The sequence below is a fragment of the Petaurus breviceps genome, unplaced genomic scaffold, assembly GCF_028583685.1.
Source record: "Petaurus breviceps papuanus isolate PSGF00001 unplaced genomic scaffold, PetGlider_PUasm1.0 185, whole genome shotgun sequence".
In the NCBI taxonomy this organism is placed as follows: Eukaryota; Metazoa; Chordata; class Mammalia; order Diprotodontia; family Petauridae; genus Petaurus; species Petaurus breviceps.
Genome location: NW_027185797.1, coordinates 6,275,411 through 6,298,021, shown reverse-complemented (window position 1 = coordinate 6,298,021; position 22,611 = coordinate 6,275,411). Strand labels below are relative to the sequence as shown.

At 41.4% G+C, this 22,611-nt stretch overlaps 1 protein-coding gene across 2 annotated transcripts in view; it reads right to left on the bottom strand.

Annotated features, from left to right (window-relative positions):
- Positions 1 to 22,611, bottom strand: part of CPNE4 (copine 4) — a 679,918-nt gene that overhangs the window by 58,414 nt on the left and 598,893 nt on the right. For both annotated transcript variants that reach the window (XM_069088381.1, XM_069088382.1), the window contains one exon: positions 2,513 to 2,611. In XM_069088381.1, coding sequence (XP_068944482.1) covers positions 2,513 to 2,611 — 99 coding nt within the window. The remainder of the gene's footprint in view (positions 1 to 2,512; positions 2,612 to 22,611) is intronic.

The following is a 22,611-nucleotide window of genomic DNA, read 5'->3' as shown; positions in this document are numbered from 1 at the left end:
TTTTTTTTTGCCTTTTGGAGGGCAATTGGGGTTAAGTAATTTGCCCAAGGTTACATGGCTAGTGTTTTTTTTTTTGTGTGTGTGTGTGTGTGTGTGTGTGTGTGTGCGTGTGCTAAGTGCCTGAGGTCAGAACAGAACTCCAGTCCTCCTGACTCCGGGGCTGGCGCTTTACTCACTGCGCCACCTAGCTGCCCTGAAAAATGGATTTTCTAAGGTTGTAAACTGGGGATGCATTACAAAGCTGAGGTTTGTGCTTAGGTCCCTTTGAAGGGACTGTTTTGATACAGATGTATACAAAACCCAACAATAAAATGTTAAGTAAGAGATAGACTATGTTCTCTTACTCTTTATCTACCAGCTGAGTGTTTGAACAACGATAGATTTCCTTGTGGTTGAGAAAGCATGTATTGGGTAACAGGAGAATTCATGTCTAGTTTATTTCTATAATTAACTTATTATGTACTTTTGTGAAGTCTCAATCCCTTTAAACCTTTGTCTCCTCATTTGGGAATGAGGGTGATGCCACGTACCTGCCTCTTGGGGTTGGTGTAACGATAAAATGAGGTAGTAGACAGTGAAATGTAGTACGAAGAATATTAGACTGGAATTAGAAAATGTGGGTTTGGCGCTGGACCAATCACTTAACCCTGCTGATGAGTTTCCTCACCTGTACGATCATGACAAAGTGCCATCGACCTCGTTGGGCTCATTTTTTGGTCCTCTTAAGATTAAGAGATCTTTCCATCCAACTTCTTCATTTTCCAAGTGAAGAAACAGCACCAACACAAAGTGGAGTGGTGTGCCCCAGGTCACTCAGGTGGTGTAAAGAACAGAATTAGGATCCAAATCTAGCTCCTCTGAGAGTGGATCCAGGAATCTTTCACAATGTTTGGTTATAAGGACTCAGTGAAGTAATGTATGTGAAGTGTTCGGCACCCAATGTGCAATGGTAAGCCATTGGTGTTTCTGGATATAAAAGTGTTAAACACATGTAAGATATGAGCCTTCCTAATGTGCCCATTTGCCCTGCACAAGGACATGAGATTGTGCCTTAGGGAATTTCTGCTTATACAGGAACTGGAGGAGGGGGTCTCGGACAATGAGCATCTTAATTCAGGAGGGACTTCCTCGTGGGGTCTACTTCATTACTCCTTAATTCAGAATGTCCTGGTGATATGCCAAGCTTAGATCAACCTTGCAAGAAGGCATTCATCAGGGGCTTAATAGAACTGTTTGCTGGTTGGTGAGAAAATAACATGTGAAATTCACATCTGGAAGACCTCTGACAGGTATCCTTATTGATATGAGCGAATAGGAGTCATTTTATTTGATTGGCTGCAATTTTTCCCCTAATAAACTTTTCACCAACGTCAGAAATCCAATGGACTGGTTGGATTTTCATGTCCCACACCCCCTTTTCCCCTCTCCTTTTTCTCTTCACTTGATGTGGGAAGTTCTAGTGGGTGCATGATAGTTAAGAATCAGGTAGCAGAAGGGAGAAGAAAAAGGGGAAAGATGAGGAAGAGGGAAGGAAAAGCCAACTTTTGACCATCTTTCACCAATGCCCTTTTCATCCCATCAGACTGCTTCATTTGACACGATTATATTCCTTTGTATATTTTTGTCCTAGTAGCAGGATAGTGGTGGTGGTATAGTGAGAGAGAGCTAGTCTTGAAGTCAAAAAGATTTGGGTTCAAGTCCCACCCCTGACACATATTAGCTGTATGGCCCTGGGCAAATCATGTAATCTCTTAGTTGTTGATGTTGGGTCATTTCAGTCATGTCTGACTCTTTGTGAACTCATTTTGGGGGTTTTCTTAGCAAACATCCTAGAGTGGTTTGCCATTGCCTTCTCCAACTCATTTTAAAATGAGGAAAATTGAGGCAGAGTTAAATGATTTGCCCAGTGCCACTCAGCTAGTAAGTGGGGCCTTAAATCTGAGGCCAGATTTGAACTCAAGAAAATTAGTCTTCCTGACTCCAAGCCCAGTGTTCTATCCACTGTGCCATGTAGCTGCCCAGTTCTCTTAATGTCACAGATAGATACCTCCAAGTTTCAGAGAAAATGCCAACTTGCCTTGGTAGAAAGGATTTCTTCATTCGGTGTTCCCTGTATCAGTGAAATCCCAGGTCCCCATTCCCTGTGTCATCCTATTGACGTCTACAGAGCACTCTGTCCACTGGGTTTGGAATAAGGAAGACCTGAGTTTGAGTCCCACCTCTGACCCCTATTAGTTGTGACTTTGGGGATATGATTTAATGAGCCTCAGGTGACTCCCAAGGACTGTAAGGTTTAGAAAGGTTCTGATCTGCATGGCCGGACAGAGTCTGTGCATGGATGAAGCCATGTAGGCTTATCCTCTCCACTTTTGGCTCTGTGACGGCTTGTCCCTCTCTCCAAAGGAAGGCCATGAGTTCTCACAGCCTGAACAAAGCCTCTCAGAATCACAGGGCTCAACAGTGAACATTGACAAGTTTCAGAGCTGGAATTCCCCCACCCCTCATCTCTTACTTGCTTCCCTTCCATGGCTCCTCTCATCTCCTTGAACGTTGAGGTAAATTCTCCGATGAAGTCATGCTTGCCGTTGGAGTCCCAGTCCCAGACGATGCACTGCAAGAGAAAGGAATGAGTGGCCTTTAGAAGGCAGCCTCTCTCAGGGGAAGGTAATGTGGACTTTGTGAAAGGCCAAATGCTCAGAGGACCGAGGAGGAAAAAAAAAAACAGACAAATGGCGTTAGGTCTGGGAGGAGAGAACACCCAAGGCTGGAATACTAGAGGTGAAAACCCTCCTCTGGCCAGAAAAATCAATGAGAGCCTCCAGGCTTTGGCTTCCACAGTAAATCAGAGGATCATAGCCTGGGAGCCTGAAGGGACCTCAGAGGCTACTGAGTTCAACCTCCCCTCCCATTTTACAGATGAAGAAACCAAGACACAGGGAGCTAAAGAGATTTGTCCAAGGGCATAATGGGATATGAATGCAAGTCATTTGACCCCTTTCCACTCTAATATACATTAACATAAACTTTGCCACTTGTTTTGAATGCAGAACAAGGCAGCACCCAATAGAAATGGTTAGGGGATATGGAACACCTAAACTGGGACACTTAACACACACAATTCTGCTGATTTTCTTGTTGTATATAGGAGATACTCATCAGCAGAAGACTAGACACCAAGTGATGAATTGTTTGGCCGTAGCAGCCAGAGGTATAACTAAGGTAGAATGATCAGAGCTTTGCCTCAGGGTACCAAACGAGGAGAGTGTCAAACTTAGTTGGTGCCAATAACACTTAAAATTCCTCAACAGCATAGAAACAACAGAATTTATCACCCCATCAGCAGGAATAGTTACTCAAAACAGCAGCAGTCTAATGTTATTGCCATGAGATTGCCGTCTCCTCTTCATAAAGCTATGTCCCTGCTCTCGTCTCTACTCCAGGTGTGGTTTGTAGCACTTTCCTGGGTGCACACATCCCTAGTCATGGTTCTGATGGCATCTCAGGCAATGGACAAAAACATATCATGGCCCTTAATCTTGTGTGGCCCCTTCTGTGTCCTCCACAATGGTGGCAAAAGGGTCAGAGGATTTGAAAAATCACCATTAAAAAAAAAAACCACTTACAAATTTGAATTGAGCTGTTGATACTTTTAAAGTTTGGACTTTGTCCCATGATGGTTGGGACCAGGTGACACATCACTAGAGAAAATGAACCTGTAAGAAGTAAAGGAAGACCTCTAGCAAATAGTCTACATGGGATTTATGGAAAGGCATGGAAGAGAGGCAAAGATCCAGAGGGGTTGGGAGCTGGGAGGCCCCACACTGATGAGCTTGCAGATCCATCTGGGTAGCTAAGCATTTAGGCCATGCAATGCAGCAATCCAGCGCAGCACATCTGGAGAGATGTCTAGATGTTCTCCCCTCCCCACGGTCCTGCTTGCAGCCATAGTGTCAGTTACATTCTGGGGGCCCCGGCCCAACTTTGCAAGGTAAGCCCTAATCAGCCCACTTCTTCCAGAAATTCCTGTGCTCATACCCCGGTGTAGGAAGGGCACTTCTGGAAACCTTCAGAGGATGCTTGGGTGGTAATCCAGTCAATGGTTTGAAAGTAGGAAAAAAAAAGTCACAGACCTCCAGAGCAGGGGACAACTCAAACAAATCAAAGCAAAGTTGAGTTTGCTCTGCGGTTTATATTCTTCAGGGTCAGCCAGATTCTTTGAAAGTATACAAGTCTCACTCTTGTGAATGAGAAGTGTTCCTGCCTCAAAGAACGGGGTTCTGAATTTAGGCCTAGATTACCCAAAGGAGGGAGAATCCAACTGCGATGGCTAGAGAAGCACAGGAATTCCCCTCCTCTTTTATACACAACGATGGTATAATCAGTTTGGGGAACCAGCTTCCATCCACACGGGTTAGGAACTCATCTCTGGCTTAGGGTTTTAGAGCTGCCGGGGGCTCTGGGACATTGATCAACTGTGGGCACACAGCTAGTGTGTGTTGGGGGCAGGTCTTGGATCTGGGTCATCCTAGTTCCAAGAATTCTATCCATTAAGTTAGGGATCTCAAAAGAAGAAATATACATGTATAATGTGTAATATGTATTCTGTATAATATATGTATGTATATATGTATGCACACGTATGCATATATGTATGTATATATGCATATAAACTGTAAAGAATATAATCAAGTTAAAAGTGTTATGCAGAGTCTAAAAGGAGAAGAAAAGATCATCTTAGGCAATATTGCATTTCTTTTGTATAGTCTGAATATGTGTATGTGTGTGTGTGCTGTCTCCCCACTAGAATGTAAGCTCTTAGACAGTAGGGATGATTTTCCCTTTTGACTTTCTATTCCCCAGAACTTGGCACAGTCCCTGGAAAACAGCAGATATTTAAATGTTGGCTGATAGATTGAAAAGAGGAGGTGGGGGAAACAGACATAGAAAGGTGGATCATGGCTAAATCTCATGAACAGCAGGACAATCCAATAGGCAGCAAGGGAAGAGAACTGGCCACGGAGTAAGGTAGCCCGGATTCTGGGATCAGTTCTGCACTAATTCATTATATTGATAGGTAGCTAGGGATCACAATGGATAGAGCGCTGGAGTCATGAAGACCCGAGTTCAAATTCTACCTAAAATTGAGAGTTATTACTAATTGGGTGATCTTGGGCAAGTCACTGAACCTTGCCTGCCTCAGTTTCCTCATCTGTAAAATGAGGGTAATAATAGCAGTTACCTCCCGGAATTGTTGGGAGGAACAAAAGAGAGAATATTTGTAAAGTGCTTTACAAACCTTAATGTGTACTAGCTTAGACAAATAACTTATCCTCTCTAGGCCTCAGTTTCCTCATCTACAAAATGAGGGGATTGGACTAGATAATCTCTAAGGCCATGCACAGCTCTAGTTTTTTATTATCCTATGAAATCCCATCATGGCCAACAGAAAATATGGAGGAAGGAAATCCTCTGTCATCTTAAGTAACCTATTGGAAAGAGAAAGTAGCTAAATTCAATCAAGATTTAAGGCCCAAAACATACATGTCAAAATGTGAGCCAGTGCTGCTGAAGGCTTTGTTCACCAGAACTATAATGTCCTTGGCACAGGGGATTCTCAGTGGGCGAAATCCCCTGCCAATGTGGATCTGCCCCTATTTTAAACACTATAGTCTTAGAAAATTCACTAAACCATCAAGAGGTTACATGATTTACCCAGGGTCACACAGCCAGTATGTTTCAGAAAGATGACTTGAACCTAGGTCCCCCTGACTCCCAGATCAGCTCTCCAGCCACTGTGCCATGCTAGCTCTAAGCAGAGGTCATCTGTCAGCAAAAATGAGTTTTTCCACTCAGGATAGTGGGGAAAGGCAGTCTCATTTTTCACAATGGACATTAGCACCAATCAATGACTTGCCCTTTAGAAAAACCACTTTAGATAAATTGAATGAGAGACAAGATATGATTGCCTTAAAAGGATCATGTCCATTTATTACCAAGAAGTTTCTGCTATCCTTCCTTAGCTTCCATTTGCCTTCCCATCTTCCCCACATCTCAGAATAACTTAAAAAAATGTAGATGTTTAGCTCTTGAGGAAGAGAATGGGAAAGATGAAGAGAGCTTCAGAGTCCAAACGTGCTCTGAGCAGCCCTCTGGCACTCACCACCCCATGGTAATACCTTCCTGGTCAATTCTCTCCAACAAGACCCTTTCCCAAGAGCAGTTTCTAACCTCTATTCGCTACCTCCCTCCACCCCACTACCTAACCCCAGGCAGCCTTCCTTGATTAGTTATAATCAAGGGGTAATACTGAACTCGGCCTCACCATGCTCCTCTCTCTTCCTTGCAATATGTCCTTCATCCTCTGCTCATATGCAGATTCAATATGGGATTATTTAATTATTCTATTCCTTCATTTGCTCCAGTCAATGCACCTCAAATTTTCTTTTACTAGCCAGAACCTAGAAACAAAGTGAGTACCTATTGATTAGGGAATTGTTGAATGACTTCTGGAGTATGATTGTTGGGGGATCTTATTGCCCAGTTAGATATACTACATATGAGGAATTCAGAGAAACATGTGAAGATGTGTATGAACTGATTCAGAGTGATGCAGAACCAAGGCAAGATAGACAATGAATACAATGAAACCTGCCCCACAGTCCTCTACCTCTTAGGTACATAATTCACTGCAATGATTTCTTTGGTGAATCTTCCTTAAAGAATGCATTCTCTGACTACTAAAGAATTGAAGTGTTAAGCAAGTCCTCATTTTCCTTTTCTTCCTGGAGCTCCTGATCAAAACAACGCTAAGGGGCATCAACAATTATACCAAACACCACGAGCACATTTGGTGCCAGAAAAGTGATCAAAAAATGTCCTTCCATCTGCTCAGCAGACAAGGGGTAGAGTATGAACTCTGAATATTACATAACTTCTCAGACACATTGGCAGTGTTTGTCTGTTTTGTATAACTGCTTAATTTTGTTTATATATATATATATATGTATATATATGTGTGTGTGTGTATGTGTGTGTGTATAAAGGAGAGTTCTATAAAAGGAAATTATTGGGAAATGAGTATGGCTGTGGTATAAATAAAAATCAAAACATCAAGAAATGATTTAAATTAAATTTAATGTTTGAATTTCTGCTTTAATATCTGCTGAGAATATAGTTTAATATCTGCTGAGAATATAGCATTTGTGCTAAACTCTGGGGGATGTGTAACATTTATTTGGGGAGGCTGATATCTATCTGTGTTGATGTTTTCAGTCTTTGACTGTAATCTACTGGAAGAGAAGGCCTGCATCTGTTAACTGAAGAAGGGGTTAACAGTAGAAGGAATAGTGGCTCGATACTCAGAGGAGCTGGGTTCAAATCCTGCCTTGGGCACTCAGGATTTGGTTTAATTAATTAAATTGTAGATTTAATTCACCAAAGAAATAACTGCTGTGAATACATACTTAAGAGCTAGAGGACTGTGCGGCAGGATTCATTGTATTCATTGTCTATCTTCCCTTGGTTCTGCATCACTCTGAATCAGTTCATACTATTAAATTAATTAATATGGTTTCTATATTAATAACAAGAATGATAACTATCATTTCTATAGTGTTTACTTTATAATTATCTCATTAGATCCTCACAACAAATCTGGGAAGGAGAAGCTATTATTATTCCCATTTTACAGATGAGGAAACTGAGGCAAATAGCGGTTAAGTGACTTACCCAGGGGCACGCAGCTAAGAAGTGTCTGAGGCAGATTTGAATTTAGGAAGATGAATCTTCCCAACTTCCAGGCACAGTGTCACCTACCTGTCCAACTGTCACATCGCGCTTAGTAAATGTTTCCCTCGCTAAAGTATAAACTCTTGAGGGCAGGGACTGTTTTTACCTTTCCTTGTATCCCCAATGCTTAGCCCAATTCCTGGCAGGTCAATCAAACAATTGTATTTGATTGCCCAACGGATGCAGCCCAAATCCAATACCTCTTAGAAGGGAGAGAGAACCCTGGCTGGCATTAGTTCTGGCTGATGATTTCTGCAGGGAAGCTCAGCTCTTTGGGTGAGCTTTGATGCTTAAACAGCCTGGAATTTCTCAGCATATCGGATGCAGAATTTTGTGTTGACCTTTCTTTGAGCAGGTCCCAAAGGAAGGAGAAGCTTGGTCTGCAAACAAACAAAGCAGCTGCCTTTGACTGCCTGGAGTCATGCTAAACAGCTCTGTGGCTAGAGAAAGGCACCTGGGAGCCCGTGAAATTGTTCATTTTTCACTTGGAAAGAATGAGACTTGGAAAGAATCAAGGCTCACAGCTTGAATCGATAAGGGGGCACCAGAAAGTGAGTTAGATATTAGCTTGGAAAACCTGGCTGCCAGCAGAGAGGGGCTTCTGGAAACCTCTAAAACCTTGCTGGGGGCTGACAGTGTAGTGGAGGGGACGGGGGGGGGGGGCTGGTTTTGGAGTGAGAAGCCCTGAGTTCAAGTCTCTGCTCTGACATTTACTGTGTGACCTTACACAAGATCCTCAAACCTCCCATAGGCCCCCACCTCCCCAGCCTCAGCTTCCTTATCAGTAAGATGGAGATAACACTTATATGACCCCCACCTTAGGGTTAAAAGATTAAAAAACTCCCAATGGATTATTTAATTCTGAGTCACTAGATTTATTCATGAATTTGGAATCAAAACTTTAAGTTCTGATTGTGGAAAAGACATGATTACAGTTCAGTTTTTTAGTCATGTCCGACCCTTTTCCACCCCATTTGGGGTTTTCTTGGCAGAGATACTGGAATGGCTTGTAATTTCATTTTCCAGCTCATTTTACAGATGGAGGAAACTGAGGCAAAGGGGGTTAAATGACTTGACCAGGGTCACACAGATAGCTAAGTGTCTGAGGCCGGATTTGAACTCATGATGAGGGTTCCTGACTTCAAGCTGGCGCTCTTTGCACTATGGCGCCACCTAGCTGCCATCCATGATAGCAGTAGAGTGTCTTTTAAGAGAATAAAACAAAACTCAGTTGACAATAATATCCATACTCAAAATTTAGAGAAGAACAAATTACTGTCTTGCGATGCTAAGATTAATTTCAATATTTCTGGCTTTTCTACCATGTTTGCTGGAAATATTTATGCTTGGGTGGTAGCTCTTCAACTTTATCTTATAAATTGGATGCAGTTGTCTCATCTCTGATGGCTACTGGGCCTGGAGCTTGGAAAAATGGAAGGATTAATATCACTAATGCTTTCAGCAAACAGCACCCCCTGCTGGGAACTCGGCTTGGTCATGATAATTATACTATACTGAATGCCATGAGATTTGAGAGCTGGAAGGGTCCTTAGAGCTCATCTGGTCTCATTGCCTCATTTACAGAATATCAGTGTGAAAAGAATGGTCTTCTTGGGTTCCAGAAGCCCTGGCTTTAAATCTTGCCTCAGACACTGCCCAATTTGACTTTGGCCCTGTGTTTTTCTATCTTTAAAATGGAAATAATAGTAGTGCTCCCCACAGTCCCCCCCTCCTCTCCAGGATTATTGTGAGGTTTAAATGAGGTAATATATTTAAAGCAATTTGTCAGCTTTAAAGAACTATATAAATGTGAGTTATTGTTATTAAGGATGAAAATCTTGAGGTCCATGGAAGTCAAGTGACTTGACCAAGGTCACCTAGCTTGTAATTTTCAGAGCCAATACTCAAAACCAGGTCTCTTGACTCCAAAGCCAAACAATCATTTATCAAGTTATTACTGTGTGTGTGGCACTGTGTGAACAACACAAAGACAAAAAAGAACTGGTCAAGGGCTCTTTCTTTATTAACCTCTTTGCAAGCCCTTTGCCTCCTTTCAAGAATGCCTTGTCTGGCTCCTACAGCACAAAAATTCCAAGCATTCTAGCTTTCTGGGCTTAAAGGCAGAGTCTGGATATATTATCCTGTAAAGAAATGCTTTATCTATACCATTTGCTTTTATATCACCTTTATTTTCAAATCTGTTCCTACTCCTCCACTAGCCATGGAACCAGCTTTTCTAACAATAAGAAAGGAAGGAAGGAAGAAAGGAAAGGAAGGAAGGAAGGAGGGAGGGGAGGAGGGAAGGAAGGAAGGAAGGAAGGAAAGAGGAAGGAAGGAAGGAAGAGAGGGAGGGAGGGAGGAAGGAAGGAAGGAAAGAAGGAAGGAAGGGAGGAAGGAAGGAAAGAAGGAAGGAAGGAAGAGAGGGAGGGAGGGAGGAAGGAAGGAAGGAAAGAAGGAAGGAAGGAAGGAAGGAAGGAAGGAAGGAAGGAAGGAAGGAAGGAAGGAAGGAAGGAAGAAAGGAAGAAAGGAAGGAAGGAAGGAGGGAAGGAAAGATGGAAGGAAAACAAAAGATCAGAAAAACAAACCAAAGTGTCAATTGAGCCTGACAGTATGGTCACCCACCTGTGCAAGAGAGAGAAGTGTTTTTCTTGTTTTTCTGCACCACCACCCCGGCCCCCAACCCTTCTTCTCTGCTTGGTCACAGTGATTACATGGTACTGATGTACTTTCTAGAGCCTTCATTCTGGAGAGCCCTTGTCTTTTTCCCCATGTGGTATCTCTCTTCCATCCATCAAGATCCTTGAACTCTACTGCCTCTACATATACAACACTCTTTCTCCATCATAAGATCCAAGCTGGAAGGGACCTTAGAAATTGTCCAACCCTTTCATTTTGCAGATTCTTGAGATCATTCAAGTAGCAGAGCTAGACTTTGAACCCAAGTCCTCTGAGCTCACATCCTACACTTCTAGCTGCTTGCCTGTCTACTGCCCAAAGTGAAAGTGGAGAAGCAGACTCCTGAGGCTAGAGTGTAGTGGAGATCAGGACCAACCATCAACAGATACTGGGCTGGAGGATGGAAGAGTGATGCAGGGGAACTAGAGGGAGTGGTCATGTACTTCACCTCCAGAGAAGAGGCAGGTGTTGGGAGAAGAGTCTGGTGGTAACCATGAACAATGATCAAGTATCTGCCATGGGTCAGGCACTATGCTAGGAGCTAAGAGATACTGAGACAAAAATGAAATCACCTCTGGCCTCAAGGACCTTCCATTCTATGGGGGTAGCAACATACACATATATAATAAATACAAATACAAAGTAGAAGGCATTTTTAATTGTGAGGGGAATGCTTTAAAGCTACAGATTACCACAGTCCCATCAAACCAAGTGAATTCACTAACACCAAGCAAGCTCTGTGCCTGCAGAGTAGAAATAAATTCAACGACCCTTTCTTCTCCTTCTGGCTTTTATTTGAAAGTTGCTTTGAGATCTTCAAAAGGAAGATTGCCATTTAACCTCTTTGATATTCAGTTTCAGTCTTTGAAAGATGGGGTTCACAGAAGGTGCCCTTCCTTCTAGCTCTTTAAATTCTAAGATTTAAATACATGTTTGTAGAAGAAACTCCCGAGTGGCCTAGAGAACACTGAGTGCCACACTACATGCTGCTATCTTGTTTACTTGTCTGTTAAACCATATTGCTTCTCATATTAGCAATTAATATGTGAGTTGGAAAACTCTGCTAAAACACAGTATGACTTTCTAATTCCTTTCCCTGTGTGTGTGTGTGTGGGGGGGGGCATGGCAAAGTATCTCCTAGTTGCCTCAAAGTAAGCCTTGGTTTCCTAATCCAGATGAGAGGTTCTTAACCTTTCTCTTTCTTTTTTTTTTTTTGTCATTAATGCCTTTGGCTGTCTGGTGAAGCCTGTGTATTCCTCCTTAGAATAATGCTTTTAAATGCATAAGATAAAATACCTAGGATTACAAAGGAAACCAATCACAGGGAAATGCAGTTTGTCATCCATCCATCCATCCATCCATCCATCCATCCATCCATCCATCCATCCATCCTTCCATCCATCTATCTATATACAACCAGTTTATACCTACCTACTGTATCCATGAACTCTATATCCACTGGCAGTGCATGACATATAGTAGGTGCTTAATAAATATTTGTCAAAAGATGGATTAACTTTTGGGTAATCTGTAACTTCAGTATTTGGGAGAATTAATATTCTGCAATTCAAAGCAATATGATGCCTCCAACAAAATTCTTTTCCACCCTGAACCTGTGATTTCATCAATACTAAGAACCCTCAACGAGAAAATTCCATCTATGAATGCAGATCAGCAACTGTTATGTAAGTTATATTACTAGAGAGTACCCTGAGCTGCTGAGAGGCTAAATAATAGACAGAATGTGTCAAAGGTGGGACTTGAATTCAGGTTTTCTCCCATCCAAGGTTAGCTCTCTATCCATAATACAACTCTGACTCTCACTGGAAAACTTTTTTTTTCTTTTAGTTTTCAACAATCACTTTTATACGATTTTGAGTTCCAATTTTTTTTCTCCCTCCCCAACCCCTCAAAAAGACGGCAAGCAATATGATATAGGTTATACATGTATAATTGTATTAAACATATGTCCATATTTACTGGAAGACTATTGAAGGGAAATGAGAAATATTAGGGAAAATATAAGAGACCCCTTCTCAGAGTATTGTTTTTAAATGTATAAAACAGAGTACATCAGAGTAGGAAGGAAAGCAAAGGTTAGTGAAAATAAGATGTTTTTTTTCCCCATCCAAGTCACTGATACCCTGAAAGCTGCCCATGGTCTCTTGGGAGCCCATGGGCCCCAGGTGAAGAATCTCTAGACTAGAAGATTTCTTGTGTCCCCTCCAGCTCTGCTTCTATGGAACTATGACATTTAAGTAATTGTGCCCATAGGCTATGATAGTCACAGCAGTTTGTAGTTTATAAAGTACTTTCCTCATAATAACCCAGTGAAATTAGCTAGTGAAAGTGTTCCTGTCTCCTTTTACAAGCAAATAGTCACAGAGAGGATAATTTACTTGCCTAAGGTCATAGAACCAGGAAGTATTTGGACAGAGTCAAACCTTTTGTTTTCTAGTGACAAATGTCACCTTCTCTGTAGAATGCATAAGTCTATGTCAGTGTGTTACTTCTCTCCAGAGTATCTGCAGTGTAAGCCTTCTTGCTAATCCTAGAATGAAAAGCTTTGTCCCTTGTTCAAGGAACTTGAAGAGAACTGAACAGATAGAGCAGAACTTGCCCCCAAATCATCACAAAATCCTATGCAAGCACTATTATTCCTCCTTAAGGGTAATTTCCATTCAAACAAGTAAAGGAAGTCTTAGATGTGATACTTATAATTAGAACATTTCAACAATGTTAATGAAGAAAGAGTGAGAGTGTATTAGCATTAGCCTTCCAATGTACACATTTCAGAATCGTAGTGGGGAGAGAGGGGGGGGGGGGGAGGAGAGAGAGAGAGAGAGAAGGAGAGGGAGGGAGAGATTTCACACTGTAATGTCCAAAGAAATGGCTTTCTTTGGAGATTTGTGGCCTTAGTTCAGATAAGCCTGAGAGGAGGGTCTCAAATTCTCATCCAGACTTTTGAGACTTCACACATTGCTGTGTTTTATAAAAGCTGAATCTCCCATGAACTCTGAAGAGAGTGAAAAGGGTGGACTCTGTGTGATGTATTGCAGCTTTCTTTCTTATCAGACGAGATTGACAGTGGTCTAATGTGACCCTCCCTCTTCCAGTTACTTTAAATGAATGCCACTTCACAATTTGATTTGGTGACTGACAGGTGACTGAACTGGGAGAGCTAACTTCTGCAAAATAAAATGTTAATGTGAAATCAATCTCTCTTTGGACTTCACCCAAATTCTAAGTGTTCAATTATAAAAAAGAAAGCTCTGTGATCCACAAGGCTGAGTGGTTATTCTAATTACTAAAAAGAGTCCTTTCCTATTCTTCTACAGTTTAGAAATTCCCAGGGTTCATTTTTTCTGAGTGATATTCTGGAAAAGCTTCATCCTTGGCTCACTCTGACCATTCAGAGCAGTCTCTTCAACATTCCTTTCTAGAATTCTGTACTAGAGAGATAAAATGTGATGGAAACCATGGAATTAAATAGAGGAGTTGAAGGTTTGTGGATGACAAAGAAGTTTCATATTTGTAGTAACATGAAAAATTTTTTTAGAAAAGAGTTTGGAACCATATTCCAAATAAGAGAACATGATATTTTCTTTTTTTTTTTTTAATTTTTTTTTATTTTTTAAGCAATCGGGGTTAAGTAACTTGCTCAAGGTTACAAGGCCAGTTATTTCTGGGTGTGGTGCTGAGTGTCTGAGCCCAGGATTCGATGTCCAGGTCGTCCCAACACTGGAGCCGGTACTCTTACTCACTGAGCCACCTGGCCGCCCCTAAGCAATCGGGGTTAAGTAACTTGCTCAAGGTTACACGGCCAGGTGTAAAAACATGATATTTTCTAACAGAGAGTAAACAATTGATTACCGATGTGTGAAATAATTTCTGAATTAGGTATCATATAGAGTAAGACAATCAACTTTTTAGGACAAAGATCAAAATCAATGGCAGAGGATGAAGAAAGTATAAAACTTTGAACGTATGGTATAACTATGTTTGACCTAACTTTCTATATAGGAAAAACTAAATAGATAAAGAGAATGCTGATTGTTTATGTTTAAAGATTGTTCTTTAAGATTAAGATTTGCAATTGGATGGCCATGTTATAATCTAGTTCATTAGATGGACAACGAATTGAGCCTAGAATTGAATAGAAAGAGCAAAGTAAGCCAGATTACCTTTGGAAAATTGTCTAAGGCTTTTAATGACCCTCCAGTTCTTGTTGAAACAAAGAACCATGTTTTTAACCACTTTTCTTCCCCTCACATTGGGAAGATACCTTGTGGTAAATTGATGGAAAGAATGGTCAAGAGGCATCCAGGATGGGAAGGCATATATGACTTGCAATATACCTCCTTGGAGAGAACAGTCCAAAGCAAGTCCATTCCTGAAGTACTTTTCCTCTTCATCTCTGCCTCCTAAGTCCCCTGGCTTCCTTCAAAACTCAGCTTAAACCTTGCTTTTTTGCAGTAGCCCTCCCCAAATCCCCTTGCTGTTAGGATCTTCACCTCTAAGATTTCCTTCCATAGTAAACGGCATAGATCTTGTATATATCTAATTATTCTCATATCGTCTCTACCTTTGGAATGTGAGGTTCTTGAGGACAGAGATAGCCCCTCTTGTATCCCCAGTGCCTAGCACAGTACTTAGCAGATAATAGGCATTTAATAAATGCTTGTTGATGGGTGAGCTCACAGATCCTTTTGGGAGCCCTTCATTGAGGAAGTGGATAGAATATGAGACCCTGAAGTCAGGTAGACGAGTTCAAATCCTTTTTCTGACACATACCTGCTGCATGATCTAGGGCAAGCCACTTATTCCTTTCTCTGTCTCAGCATAGTCATCCGTAAAATGAGATCTTTGGGAATTTCCACTTTGTTGGTGTAACCTCCTAGAATGCAGGGTCACTTACATATTACCCCCATTAGACTGGTGACCACTGAGGCTACTTCCAGCTCAAAATCTGTGATCATTCAAACATCACTAATTTAGTGGAGAATGTGATCTCCTAAGGACAGAAGGTAGGGAATAAATCTGTGACTTCACTGGCATAAGCAACGCCCTCTACAATGCAGGTCAATACTGTCTCTGTAACTTACAGTCCCAGAGAGCGGCCTAGAGCACTGACTAATGAAATGATTTGCCCAGAGAAAATTGCAATGGGAACATGGGTGGAAGCATTGACTGACTATCCTTTTTTTCTGGGATAGTTGTAGCTGATCTGGTGTCCATCCTGCAAACTCTGCAAGAAACTGTGTTCTAGTGCTTTGGAACCAGTTAAGCCAACACGAACCAAACTGTCCATTGCAGGTATGAAGAGAAACTCTTCCATCATTCATGTTACAGTGACCCTTCTGGGGAGAGTCATGGCAAGGGAAAAGGAACTGAATAAAGGTTTGCCTTTTGGCAAACAGTGAGACAAGCCATCTCACTCACTCTGGAAAGAGTAATGGACTAGAAATTAGGGGACCAGAGTTCTCATACTGCCTTTGCTAATAACCAACTGCCCTGAGTCTCACTTGAAGGGCATTGAACCAGAGGATATCTAAGAACCATTTCAGCTCAAGGAAAATAAAATAAATAGTCAGAATTCTAGGATTCTTCTTTCAGAACAAACCTTCTTATCCAACTGATGGCTAGAATTTCACTGACTTTGGGAACCTGGATTGTATTTTTCTCAAATTATTTGCACCAAGGTATCTTAAGTTGGTTTATTCATTTTCTTCATTGATTTACCCACTCCTTTTAGGTTTACAACCTAATCCATGACTAGATAATACATCTTGAAAAGCCTTTCAATTCCAATTCAACTCAACCAGAATCTAACTTTAATGAGCATTAGTTTGGTCTTGAAAAACATCAACACCAAGGCAAAGGCTTCTTTTAAAAATATTCGGTCCTTTAATGGATTTCTCCCCCCCCCCCTCCACTTCTCATTAAAGGAAGGTGCATGAAACCTAGTGAAATAGAATAATAACATTTGGGGAACGTGCCCCATGTAACTGGTACAGATGGTGGTGCTATGCACTTCATGTCTGATTATAAGTTCCTTGAGGATATGAACCATATCTGCCCAGTTTGCCCATTAAAGTATCCTGCTCAGGCAAATACTTAATTAACGAATAAAAACAATAACAAGCAAAATAAAATAATTTATGGGACAGTTCTATATAGAGTAAACTAGCACTTGCTTCTCAAATTCAATAAAAATAAAATCATTTATGTCTTGATAAAATGATAAAAAAGATACTTGTTTCTAGTTTATATTTATTTTAAGTGCAACATAAGATAGCTTGGTGCAACAGTAAATAGAATGCTGGACACCAAGGCAGGGAGATCTGGGTTTTAATCCTACCTCAGAGAATTCCTAGCCGTGTGACTCCAGGCAAGTCACTTAACCTCTCTTTGCCTCAACAGCCTAATCTGCAAAATGAGGGAGTTGGAGCCAATGGTCTCTAAAGTGTTTTCTAGCTCAAAATCTATGATGCTATGCTCCTGATTCTAACACAATTTGTTATATTTGCCTATAATCAGAGGTTGTTATAAAATCAGAGAGTTGTAGAGGTAGGAGGGACCTTAGAGGTCATTAATGCATTCATCCAAAAGAGATTTCTGGTCCAGTTACTTCATTTTATAGCTGAGGAAAATGAGGATCTTGGGTAGTAAGTAACTCAGTAGGCATAAGATACATGAAAAAAACTGGGAGAAAATATTTTTGGGGAAGATCTTTGTTCAAATCTTGGCTTTGTAATTTATTGTGAAATTTTGGGCAAGTCACTTCACCCCTATGGTCCTCAGTTTCCTTATCTAGAAAATGAGAAGTTGTATTTCATGATGTGTAAGGGTCCTTTTCAGCTCTAAACCTCCTCCCCCCCAATATGTTGTTATTGTTTAGTGGTTTTCTAGTTGTGTCTGACTCTTTGTGACCCCATTTGGAGTTTTCTTGGCAAAGATATTAGAGTGGTTTGCCACTTCCTTCTCCATTTCATTTTACAGATGAGGAACTGAGGCAAACAGGGTGAGGTGACTTGCCCAGGGTCACACAGATAGTAAGTCTCTGAGGCCAGACACCTCGCTGCCACACTTCCAGATATATCTGTATATGTATATATGCATGTATGTATATAGCACACATATTACATATGTGTTTATATATACAATGTGTCATATACTCCTCTCTGTCTCCTACTTTGTCTCTTTCTCTTCTTGGGAGACACTAGGATTCTTCTTTAAGAATAGGTCTTCTAATCCATTGAATTATATGCATATATACGTACATATACATACATATATCACATACATACATACATACATATATATATATACACACCTTGGACAGACATTGAAGATGAAGAACGAGTTGGGTTCCATATTGAATAGGAGGAAGAGATGGGATTGGATTCCACTAAACAAATGTAGGATTTTTGAGGACCCCAAACTGCTTTCTGCCACAAAACTCTATATCTTTAATGTCAATATTCTCTGGTAATATAATATGACTGAAAATCACAAGACACTGCTCAGAAGAATCATAACTACAGGTGATCAGAAGGTAAATAATGAGAAGCCTGATGGAAGCAGGTAGGTTGGGGCATGTTCTCAACCATGACAAGTGCCAGAAGCAACATAGAGGACATGCCATCAGTGAAGTATCATATAGTTGGAAATGAGGGCTGATTGTGTAGGTAGAAAGAGACAATAGAGTGACAACTTGAGGGTGTCTTTGATCATTTTTTTTAAAAGGAAGGTTGCTAGTATACTGGGTAGACTGGAAGATTTACAGAATTACAAGAATTATAGTGTGAGGAAACTCCTTACAGACCCCTTGAAATAAGGCGAGCTGCTCACCAGGAAAACTGGTGACCACATTGGATTGCATGTATCCATGGTTGAAAGGCTTGCTTAGCGTTTCTTTTTCTTTTTTGCTTTTTGGAGGGCAATCAGGGTTAAGTGACTTGCCCAAGGTCACACAGCTACTCAAGTGTTAAGTGTCTGAAGCCATATTTGAACTCAGGTCCTCCTGACTCCAGGGCCAGTGCTCTATTCACTGGGCAACCTAGCCACTCCTTGCTTAGCTTTTCATAACTGAGATGGAAGAAAGGCAAAAGGAAAAAAAATGATCCTATTTTTCTGGGGAAAAATAAACCTCAGCACATGCTAGTCTCTCTGTTTTCTGATGATGCATGCAGTTGGCAGCTCATTGGCTACTATTATCTAACAAGTAGAAACAACTACCATGGGCTGTAGCTCTAAGAACACAAAATAAAGGAAAAGAAGAATAGAAGGAACATATAACTCCAAATATTTTTAAGAATGGACTTCATTTTCCAAATCATGGGTTGGAAACAACAAAGACTCTCCCAACAGAAGACTTCTCAGCTGGAGCCCTCGTTACTCAAGACAGTACAGTTTGGTACCATTAGGCACCTTCAATGGAGTCTAGTTTGAATACAGATTTGCTTGAATGCTTTTCCTAGTTAATTACTTTCTGTACCAACAATCCCAGGTGTCTAGGACTTGTAAGTTTTAAAACAATCAGGAAACAAAACACATCATGGACAAAGACCTGTCAGCCATTGTCACCAAACCATATGAGATGAGCCATGAGAAACAGATGCTTTGTCAGGCCAGCCAGATACAATGAGTTCTGTGCTTCAGATGATCTATAATTCACTTTACTTTTTGAAACCACATTCAGATCTCTGGGGTTGGGTCTCTCCTTAACTTGGTAATGTATTTTCAAGGTGATTAGAAGTTGCTTAATTGGGGTGGCTAGGTGCTGCAGTGAGTAAGAGTGCTGGCCCCAGAGTTGGGAGGACCCGGGATTGGTTCCGGCCTCAGATACTTAATGCCCACACACACACACACACACACACACACAAAACTGGCTGTGCAACCTTGGGCAAGTTACTTAACCCCAATTGCTTTAAAAAAAAAAAAAGAATTTCCTTAACATACCTTAACCTTTCCTATCCCAGGTCAGCTATCCATAATTGGGGTGGCTAGGTGCTGCAGTGAGTAAGAGTGCTGGCCCCAGAGTTGGGAGGACCCGGGATTGGTTCCGGCCTCAGATACTTAATGCCCACACACACACACACACACACACACAAAACTGGCTGTGCAACCTTGGGCAAGTTACTTAACCCCAATTGCTTTAAAAAAAAGAATTTCCTTAACATACCTTAACCTTTCCTATCCCAGGTCAGCTATCCATAATTGGTGGGGTAGTGGTGGTCATAGCTATTTGAACAAATTTTTATAAAAATTCTTGGGAATCTTTGAATTGCTAAACTATTAAAAACCCTAAGATCCTAACAACGAAACCCATGAGTTGAATGAAATCAGTCCTTTCCCAAATAAAAATAAGTAAGAGAATGAGCCTGAGAGGTGGAGAGTGCTAGAGGGCATGGAGGAGCGAGAGTACTTGGTTCATTTGCCAGCTCCCCTTATTTCTAGGCGGACCTCAACGTCTTCCTATCAGGAGGGAACAAAACACACATTTATTGCAAAATGGGGGCAACATTGAGCTAGGGTTTCAACAGTTCTAAACAGGATTTCCAGCTGGTCTCATCAGACTTATTAGATGAGCTTCTCATTCTGTGTTCCAGCCTTGGTAAGAAGGATCAATAGCTCTGTTTATCCTCAGACAGATGAAGCAAAGACCTCGACTTCTTGCTTCCTTCCTCAGCTGTCGTCTGATATCCAGATCTATCTATCTACTGCTGAGAAACCATCCTCTCCACAGTCAGTCTCATCAATAACTAACTTGAGAGGCCAATAAAACTGTGGAGGATGGATGAGAAGTTTTTCCCAGTGGCTTTAACCACCAAAACCCTTAATGGACTTTGTCGATAAGTGGACCCCAGTTTTCACCCAAATCTCATTCTCCCTCTCCCAGGGGCAAATAAGTATGAAGAAAGTTTTCTGACTCCTACAATGATACTAGCAGCCCATTTATTAGCTTGCCATTTTCCATCGAGGTATACTAGGAAAGTGACTGGGAACACAGCTCTTTTATTTGCCCTTTGCCTTCAAAACCATCTTTCATGCTACTGCCCCAGGAATCTTCTTTTCTTTACACCTCAACCCAGCCTTGAGTGAAGGAAGAGACATAAATAATAGCAGCAAGGTTGTATGTGGCCAGAGAAGGAGGTGGGCTAATCACGTAACTTGAGAGTCTTTAGTGCTTTCTTCTTGCCCACCAAGTAGATGCTCTGCCCAGAGCACAAGGCCCTCTCTAATATGGCACCATCCCACCATTTTCCCCTGATTTATTTAATGCTCTTCCAATTCATGCAAAACTAAACAACTCCAAGATCCCCAAACTTGCATTGTGTTCTTGCACTCCTGTGCGTTTGCTCATCCTTTCTCCTAGTCTATCCCCCTTTTGCCTGTTTTATTCCTGTCTAGCCTCTGATGGAAGTGTTTGAGCAAGGCTGACAGCAATGCCAAGTATAGAAGAGCTTCCAAACAGCAATTATTAAGCACCTACCATGGGCCGGGCACTGGGATACAATTAATAGAAAGACAGTTCCTGCCCTCAAGGAGCTTACAATCTCAAGGGAAGAAAATACATAAAAGGAAGCAGAAAAGGAAAGGAGGGGATGGTATCCCCCAAGGTATCTGGAATGGGGGGCAGGGATCAGATGCAAGGTGTAGTGCTCTAAGTGTCCAGGTTCTGCCTTCTATAAAGAAAGCCATTGGGAGGAGTTTGGTCCTCCACCATCCAGCCCTCCAATCAGAGTGGAGAGGAGCTGGGAGAGGTAGTGTCAGTCATGGCTTGAGTGAGCAGCACGGTGGTCAGATTAGAAGGGATGAGTTTATCTTGGGAAGGGCATCTTGTGCTGTGGAATCACAACCAGGTATGGCAGCAAATACAAAATGGGAGCTTCCTGAGTCTGGGACTAGCCCACTTCAGGAATCCCTTCTAACATTAACATTATACGGTCCTGGTCTCCATATAGCTTTGCCCTCATAAAGACACACACTGGGAAACAGAGGTGATGAACCTGGGGTGATTTCAAGGAGCTGAGCTTCCAGCCATCCCCCCTCTACTTATAACGTCCATCCTTTTCCTTGTTCCCAACTGAGCAGAGAATGGGAAAATGGTGATAGGCGTGTTCAAGTCTTTTGAGTCAACCTCTGCATTTGTGTTTATACAATATGATCGATTACTCTGTAATTTACTTTGTCAATCAGTCATGGAGTTAATTACATGTTGCTCTTGGGCACCATTATAAATGATGATATGGCGTGCAGCACTCTAATAGGCCTTAATATTCCCCTAGTAAGTGGATGACACCGTGGCATTAGTATTGATGAACATGGGCCTCCCTTCTCCATTATGAGTCATCTGTGTTATTAAGAGCAATGAACAGAGCACATCCTATTTCTGTCGTATGGTCATTAATGGCCATATGGACAATGAAGTCATCAATAAATAGTGGGGGTAAGGGACTCTGGTTGGTGTGTGTTGGTATGTGTGTGTATGTGTGTCTAACCCTGGAAATACCCTAAAGAAGACCAAATAATTAGGGAACAATTGATGGAGACCTCCTTCCCAAATTACCTGATAGTTACTTTGCACATATTTGCATTAATTAACTCTAATGATGATGGATATGTTTTTAAATGTACCTGTCTCCCCCATTAGAGTGTAATCTCATTTCTAGCAGGAATTAATTTTTTTTGTCCTTGCATCCCTAGAATCTTGCACAGTGCCTGGCAGAGAATAGGTTCTTTTCACTTATTGACTGAATAATTGGGGGAAATCTGGTCTTACATGTCTCACTTGAAACTTTGGAAAAATTTTGAACTGCCATGAATTGCTGCCAGAAAATATTCCCTGAGGAGCAGAGCTAAGAAGTATGTACATTACATCTGAGAAGGCTATTTCTACATGTAAAATTAAGGCAATTATGTGGCTTGGTAGTTAATGCACTGGGTCTGGAATCAGGAAGACCAGAATTCAAATCTGGCCTCAAACACTTACTAGCTATGTGACCCTGGGTAAGTCACTTTACCCTGTTTGTCTCAGTTTCCTCATCTGTAAAATGAACTGGAGAAGGACATGGCAAACCACTCCAGTGTCTTTGTCAAGAAAATCCCATGGACAGTCTTGGACCCCTATTGTCCATGGGA